Source organism: Elephas maximus, chromosome 8, assembly GCF_024166365.1.
Source record: "Elephas maximus indicus isolate mEleMax1 chromosome 8, mEleMax1 primary haplotype, whole genome shotgun sequence".
Taxonomy (NCBI): domain Eukaryota; kingdom Metazoa; phylum Chordata; class Mammalia; order Proboscidea; family Elephantidae; genus Elephas; species Elephas maximus.
The window spans coordinates 63,847,862-63,856,415 of NC_064826.1; the positions used below are offsets into that span (position 1 = coordinate 63,847,862).

The 8,554-nt window shown below is 37.9% G+C and overlaps 1 protein-coding gene across 1 annotated transcript; it reads left to right on the forward strand.

Annotated features, from left to right (window-relative positions):
* The first annotated feature begins 3,372 nt into the window (after window positions 1-3,372).
* Window positions 3,373-7,556, forward strand: GNGT1 (G protein subunit gamma transducin 1). Its single transcript, XM_049894759.1, has 3 exons — window positions 3,373-3,448; window positions 3,540-3,645; window positions 7,413-7,556. The coding sequence occupies exons 2-3, from the start codon at window positions 3,550-3,552 to the stop codon at window positions 7,539-7,541; spliced, it is 225 nt and encodes a 74-aa protein (XP_049750716.1). The 5' UTR covers window positions 3,373-3,448; window positions 3,540-3,549; the 3' UTR covers window positions 7,542-7,556.
* Window positions 7,557-8,554: the final 998 nt, after the last annotated feature.

The window sequence follows — 8,554 nt, forward strand, 5'->3', positions numbered from 1 at the left end:
CAGACACTTCACCAAAGAAGAAATTTGGCCAACAGACACATAAGGAAATGCTCACAATCTCCAGCCATCAAAGAAATGCAAATGAAAACCACAATGAGATACCATCTTACCCCGGGGCATTACTAGCATGAATCAATAAAACAGAAAATAACAAATGTTGAAGAGGCTGTGGGGAGATCAGAGCTCTTAAGCACTGCTGATGGGAATGCGAAATGATAAAATCATTTTGGAAAATGATATGGCACTTCCTTAGAAAGCTAGAAATAAAAATACCATAATGATCCAGCAATCCCACTCCTAGGAATATATCCTAGAGAGATAAGAGTCATCACAGGAATAGATATATGTACACCCATGTTCACTACAGCATTGTTCACGATAGCAAAAAGGTAGAAACAACCTAGATGCCCATCAACAGATGAATGGATAAACAAACTGTGGTACATACACACAATGGAGTATTACACAATGCTAAAGAGCAAAGATAAATCTGTGAAGCATCACATAACATGCATGCATCTGGAGGACATTATGCTGAGTGAAAAAAGTCAATCACAAAACAACAAATATTGTGTGAGACCACTACTGTAAAAACTCAAAAAAAGTTTTACATACAAAAAGAAAAAATCTTCGATGGTTACGAGGAAGGGGATGGGTGGGGATGGAAAAACACTTAATAGATAAGTGGTAATTTTGGTGAAGGGTAAGACAGTAAACAATACTGGAGAAGGACCATGGTAGCTCCACAGACACATCCAAACTCCCTGAGAGACTGAACTGCTGGGCTGAGGGCTGTGGGGACCATGGTCTCAGGGAACATCTAGTTCAATTGGCATAATACAGTTTATAAAGAAAATGTTCTACATTCTACTTTGGTGAGTAGCATCTGGGGTTTTAAAAGCCAGTGAGTGGCCATCTAGGAAACTGCACTGGTCTCACCCATTTGGGAGCAAGGAAGAATGAAGAAAAACAAAGACATAAGGGAAAGATTAGTCCAAAGGACTAATGGACCATCTACCACGATCTCCAGCAGACTGAGTCCAGTACAACGAGATGGTGCCTGGCTACCACCACTGACTGCTCTGACAGGAATCACAATACAGGGTCCCAGACAGAGCTGGAGAAAAATGTAGAACAAAATTCTTACTCAAAAAGAAAGACCAGACTTGCTGGCCTGACAGAGACTGGAGAAACACTGAGAGTATGGCCCCCGGGCACACTTTCAGCTCAGTAATGAGGCCACTCCTGAGGTCCACCCTTCAGCCAAAGATTGAACAATCCCATGGAACGAAACAAGACTAAAGGGGCGCATCAGCCCTGGGGTGGGGAATGGAAGGTAGGAGGGAACAGGAAAGCTTGTAATAGGGAACGCAGGATTGAGAAAGGAGAGTGTTGACATGTGGTGGGGTTGTTAATCAATGTCATACAACAATATGTGTACTGTTTGATGTGAAACTAGTTTGTTCTGTAAACCTTCATCTGAAGTTCAATTAAAAAAAAGCGAACACCTGTGTCTGTCTTAGTCATCTAGTGCTGCTATAACAGAAATACCACAAGTGGATGGCTTTACCAAAGAAAAATCTATTCTCTCACAGTCCAGTAAGCTAGAAGTCTGAATTCAGGGCGCAGGCTCCAAGGAAAGGCTTTCTCTCTCTTTGGCTCTGGAGAAAGGTCCTTGTCATCAGTCTTTCCTTGGTCTGGGAGCATCTCAGTGCAGGAACCTCAGGTCCAAAGGACACTTTCTGCTCCTGGCACTGCTTTCTTGGTGGTATGAGGTTTCCATGTCTCTCCACTCATTTCTCTCTTTTATGTCTCAAAAGAGATTGGCTTAAGACACTATCTAATCTTGTAGATCTCATCGATACAACTGCTGCTAATCCGTCTTATTACATCATAGTGATAGAATGTACAATACATAGGGAAATCACTTCAGATGATAACATGGCAGACAATTATACAATCATACATGGGAATCATGACCTAGCCAAGTTGACAGATATTTTTGGGTGACACAATTCAATCCATGACAGTGTCTTAACTCGGGTTCAGTCACCACCCATTGTGTGATACTGGACATTTCAACTCTGCACCACCTTTGCCTCATATGCATAATGGTAATGTTATATTTGAATTCTTCTGAATGAACCATTGACTTCAATATAACTGAATGCTTGGCATGGTCAATAAACTCTGCCTTCTCTATGCATCTGGATGTCCTTGGGGGAGATGAAGGTTCTGACTTCCTCTCCTTGATTTTTTTCATACAAGATCTGTGGTATCAAATTTTGGCAAGAATTCTCTAATCTTCTGAGACTACACTTCCACTAAATAAAGTGAGTTTTAATTTTAAATATTATTAAACATTGTGAATCTCAGCATTTCCGAACTGAGAAAACATTTGTTATAAGGTAGGGTTAGGTAACATGTCTTGGTTTCTAAGCCTGGGTTAATATTTATGACATAGGTGAAGTGTCTTTATCAATACTTCCTGATTCTCTTCTATATACCAAATAATATGTAGAATGATAGGCAATGCTAAGGGTGTAAAAGTTGTGAAACATGTGGCCTTTTTTGTAAAACCTCTTACAATCCACTTCGTCTTAAGTTGGGCTCCCGAGAAGCAGAGGCTAAGACAGGAATTCTTGTGCAAGTGACTTATTAAGGGAGAGCTCTCACTATGTCGCCTTTAACCTGCTACATTTGTCATTGTTATTATCCAATTCATTGTGATAAAAAACCAAAAATACAAAAACCGTTGCCTTTGAGTTGATTCCAGCTCATAGTGACCCTATAGGACAGGGTAGAGCTACCCCATAGGGTTTCCAAGGAGCCCTTGGGGGGTTCAAACTGCCAACCTTTTAGTTAGCAGCCATAGCTCTTAACCACTACACCACTAGTGTTACAGAAAATTTCCAGGTATTGTTTGTAGAAACACTTCTAAGCAATACATTAGTTTATTTCCTATTATCAAAGTTCTTTACTATATTTCTATTCTCGTTTCACATTTCAATCCATTATTTGTAATGAACTTATAATGATACTTTTTATATGGTTCCCTGTTAATACCAGGTTAAATACTTTAGGGATTTAGGGGATTAATAGGCAGTCCTCAAAATGACCTCAAAATAATTGAACTGGCATAAATTATATGATGGAGGGCTTTGGGGTTAGAGATGAAGGTTAGAGACCCAAATTTTTACACTGTGCTGAAGACCAGGCCAAAGAGGAATTTTGGGTATTTAAGATTGTGTACTGACTAAACTGACCCCTCCCCACAAACCTACTGGCAGGTGTTCAGGATCAAATGCTTGGTTTAATCATATTATTAAAGATTAAAAAGACACTTTAAATTCCCCAGGCTAGTGTGCAGTGCTAGGATTGTTCAGAGAGCGTTCATGAGAAATCGATTATATCATAGGAATTTAAAAACAGAGAAACAGTTTACTTAGTAAGTCAAGAGATAAGGGAAGGGTTGGCTGATATTGACTCAAAGTAAGCCCAGCAATTCAGAAATATGCGTTAACATTCCACCTTTTTAGCAGGTGAAAGATGCCAGTGATCAATATCGAGGACCTGACGGAAAAGGACAAATTGCAGATGGAAGTTGATCAGCTCAAGAAAGAAGTAACACTGGAAAGAATGCTGGTAAGGTGCTGATATCTTTTGAATTTTATTTTAAATTAGAGAGACTGTGGGAGTCCCAGGTTAGATAACAGTAAATTGAGAGGTTCAACGTAGGGAAAATAAATTGTTCAGGCAAAAGTTCATTTGGATTAAGAAAATTAAGAATCAGAATGATCTCAATTTAGACTCTAAATCAAGTGGTCAGCAAACCATTACCCTCAGGCCAAATCCAGCTCTTAGCTTGTGTTTGCTTGACTACTTAGTTAAGTAAGAATGGTTTTACATTTTTAAAGATGTGCTAAAAAATGGAATAAACAAAAGACTATGAGGCAAAGACCATATTTTAGCTAAGCAATAAAATAAAGCAAAGCATTTAGGCATTCTGTTTTTACTTTTCTATATTTATCAGCTTCTCTTTATTTAATGCAATACTTTGATAATGTTCAAATACTTTTACCTATGCCCTCATCCTCCCCAGCATTGTCATGGCCAGTAATGAATGAGTACATCCTATTCTTCCTTTGAACATAAACAGCACTCCCTGGTTCCTCCTAAAAACATCTGACGACCTTGGAAACGGTTACCAACAGTTCTCTGCTGTTTAGAGGGAGCAGAGACTGCAAAGAAATGAAAATTTCCACCAGACAAATAGTGACTGGAGCTTGGAAAATGTAGATAAGTGCTTTGGGTCTCTTCATTTTAAGAAAGTGGAAAAAGGTTCCTCGGTAAGTGATAAAGTCATGTTTCATAACTTTAAAAAATAGCCTCACTTTATCAGGTCAAAATGAAAAAAGGAGTTCGTGTTATCTCTAGACTTTGTTCAAAACTCTTACTCCCAATCATAATTGGGATTTCTGGCTTTCTTTAAGTTTATAATTGTCTCAAACTTCCCTTCTATCCTTTCTATTTAGACTGAGGCAAAAACATGTTTTGCTGTAAAGATAAAAAATAAATCTGTAAACAGCACAAGAGCCGAGAACACGCATACACCAAAAAAAGTTAAAGTCCTCATCAGATGAAAAAAAAAGCCTTTTAGAGTAAAAACGACAAACAAAATCCGCTGCCTGTTCACTCGATTAGCAACCCTATAGGACAAAGCAGAACTGCCCCATAGAGTTTCCAAGGAGCGCCTGGTGGATTTTAACTTCCAGCCTTTTGGTTAGCAGACATAGCTCTTATCTGCTGTGCCACCAGGGTTTCCTTTTAAAGAAGAGTTGTTTTTATCTTCTTTTCTTGAAACATTGAGAAGTTGTTTTATTATTTATACACTCAGGATTGTTGTTTTTCAGGCAGTTTGGTTGTTGTCTTGTTTATTTTAACTTGCGGTAAGTCTACCTCGGAATTTTTCTTTTGGGCAAACATCACATCACCATCTGTCAGGCTGTTGGGTTCCTTTTCTCCATTACTCAGCTGCTACCTGGCTTTTGGAAATCCAACTAATTTTAATATTGGACTACAAAAGCTATAATTAAGGAAACTGAGTTACGTAATCAATGTATATTGAGCTCTGACTAAAGGCTCAAAGTGAGATAAATGTAAGAGGGCCCCAAAGCTACAGGTAAGAAATGTTACAGTTCATTCCAAAGTCAAATAGACATTGTCCGATACTCAACTACATGTCTTAGGAGTCTAAGGAGAGTACCACTGCTCCCAACTATAACATGAGAATGTGAATAATGATTGACTCTGGGGAAGAAAAAGGCAGACAATCCAAATGGCTTTATGCCAACATTGAATGGAAGCAGAGTGACAGGGTGGAAGCACACAGCTCATCCCAGGGTGTTCTCCAGTGTGTGACTGCCAGCAAGTGACCTCACATTTCAGTGGGATAGCAATTTAGCCTCTGTTTCTGGCATATAGGTAAGGCCAAAACAGCCAGCATCTGGAACAGTTTGGGAGGAAAGGAGTGAATCTAAAGTACTGCACATCTCAAAGTGTGGATAAACCTGAAAGTTTCATAATAAGAAGGATCCACATGACCAATGTTTCCTTGGCCTACAAAAAAAAAAACAACACACAAACCTATTGCCCTTGCGTCAATTCCAACTCATAGCAACCCTAAAGGACAGAGTAGAACTGTCCCCAAGGCTGTAAATCTTTACGGAAACAGACTACCACATCTTTCTCTGGTGGTGCGGTTTATGGGTTCAACCACCAACCTTTGGGTTAGCAGCCCAGTACTTTAACCACCAGGTCTCCTTGATGAGTGAAGAGAAGCTCATAAACAAATTAAAAAGCTCGGTTCAGATATTTATTTATTAAGAACCACCTACATGCAGGCTCTGATCCAGAGGCCAGGGATAAATCAGCCAAAGGCCCCCGATTCCTTAGAGCTGAACTTGTAACATTAGCTCATTGTCATGGTCAATCATTTTACAGGAATTTAAAATAAAATTGCATATGCACACTTTTTAGAATCCAGGAGTGGTAATAAGCCTGAAGAAAAGCTTGCACATATAATCTAGAAAAAGAAAATGGATTTCAGAAGATATTTGCTGGAGCTGACCCTTTGAGAAATTATGTAAATTCTCTCATGCTCAGTTTCGTCATCTATAAAATTAGTCTAGTAATAATGTATTTGAAAATGTGAGTTTTAGAGAGAAGATATATAATACATGCACGATAAAAACATTTACCTACTAGTGCTACCTTTGTATTCCCCATGCATGTAGTAGACGTTCAAAGAATATTTCTTGAGTGAGTGAAAAAATGAATAAAAGATTCATAGCAGTTTCTCTTTTATTTGCAGTATTTTTGTATGTGTCTGATTATGCAGGAGATATAAAATAGAGAAATTAAATAATCATGCATACATATTTCAATAATAAAATATTAGGTTTTTTAAAAAAAATGATAATACTACCATCGAGAAATTTAGTTGATTTAGACAGAAGTTGTTCAACTTTGTGATCCAGATTGATCTAATTTTTTTCTCTTTACAATTTTCAACAAATGTCTGCATAAAAAACAAATAATGTCTATTTTAGTTTCACGTAGATTGGCTACTTAGTATAAGGAGCAAAACAAAATTCGACATATTTTTTGGAAGGATGAGGAAGAAATGTAGAAATAAATCAGGTATAGTACAGTTATAAACAAAAAAAATAAATCCAATTTATGGAAAAAGAAAGATGCAGTCACCCATCTTAGCGCACCCCCCATCTTACCCCCAAGAGTAAAGCTGGTTCAACATCTCTCATGGGTCACTAAGAGTCGGAATCAACTTAAGGGCAACAGGTAGTGGGGGGAGGGTGACATACACAATTGGAAAGAGCCACAGCTTCGGAATTTGAATCTGAGCTTTACTGTGTACCAGCTGTGTGACCTTGCCCAAAGTCATTATCTCAGAATTAAATGAGATAATGGGTGGGCTTGGCTAATAGTAAGAATTTAAAATATATCCATTCCCTTCCACCTTTACAAGTTACATTTTTTGGAATGAGCAAAAACATTTAATCAAGGTATACACTCCTAACATTCTTCATTTGTGTTGTCACCTGAGTTCTGATCCCTGGATCCTGTCTCCTTTAAAGTAACAGCGGCAGTGTCCGCTAAGAACCCTTACCTGGAATGTGGCTACTGTTTCTCTTTTGTCTGAAGACATCCAGGAGGACAGGGGAGGGAGTAGCTTTTTTGCTTCTTGCCTGTAAATTACATTTCCTTGGCAGAAAGCAGAGAATATAGCATTAAAAAGACCCTACAAGGAAATGTATTATAATAAATACATTCTTGAATTCTGCAGTATTGTTTTAAACCAAAAGATTCAGCTCTTTCTCCTTTCCTTCAAGGTGTCCAAATGTTGTGAAGAAGTAAGAGATTACGTTGAAGAGAGATCTGGTGATGATCCCTTAGTAAAAGGTATTCCAGAGGACAAAAACCCCTTCAAGGAGCTCAAAGGAGGCTGTGTAATTTCATGAAAAATTCTTGGATTATCCTGAGTTTAATGAAAATACTAATTTTTCTCATATGCATGAGCATGAATTTTTAAATTTATACATGTAAACTTTGAATAAAAATTGGGATGTGATCATGCATACCTCTTTGTTTTTCTTCGAGTATTTGTCACACAGCCTAACATAATTGTCAATTAAATATTGATTGACCCCCTTTTTTAAGAATACTTACTATGCCTTATGAATGAGTCTATTTTATCCTGAGTTGCCAACATATAGTTAATGTTTTATGTTTCTTCACTACCCTATCAATACTCAGAATATTCCAACTAGAAATTTCATGGTTAGACATATTTTTCCCAAATGTTCTCTTGCTTACAGAATTAGTCTATTGTTTTGATAAACAGATAACCCATATTGGCAGATCATGTGAAGATTTTTGTTGATAGTTTATTCTCTGTTTTGGTTTCTCTTTCACCTCCCAGTCACTGGTAATGGTTTTAACATTATCCTTGCCTACATTCTTACCCAATTCTACTTGTGACCAATGACGTGGCTTTTTTCCCAGAAGGCCAATTGGATTAAGGGGTTAGTCTGTGGTCACAGAACACAGTGAATTTAACCAGCACCAGAGCAAAGGTTATGAACACAGACTTCGGAGCCAGAGAGTTCTGGCTTTGACATTTACTGCCTGGCTGACTTCAGACAAGTTACTTAATCTTTCTAAATCTAGTTTCTTCTACTACAGGATGAGGATAATAATGGTGGTATCCTTTCACTTTTTATGGGGATTAAATATGAAAAAAAAATATGAGGCTAGCATAAATATAGCATTTAGCACATTGGCTGCCACATAATAAAAGCCCACTAAATGTTAACTACAATTATTACTGGGAAAGGAGCTAGACAAAAATTCCAGAACCCTTTAAGATACATGCTTTTCCATCCATTCCCATGAAGACCCGAATCAGCAGTCATTTTTCTGTAGCAGTGTGAGGGCAAGAGTATAGAGAAATGGCTATCATCTGCATCATCCT

Coding starts and splice junctions, on each gene's coding strand:
- GNGT1 (XM_049894759.1), top strand. CDS start 3,550: ATGCCAGTGATCAATATCGAGGACCTGACGGAAAAGGACAAATTGCAG. Junction 3,646..7,412: donor TAACACTGGAAAGAATGCTG/GTAAGGTGCTGA, acceptor CTTTCCTTCAAG/GTGTCCAAATGTTGTGAAGA.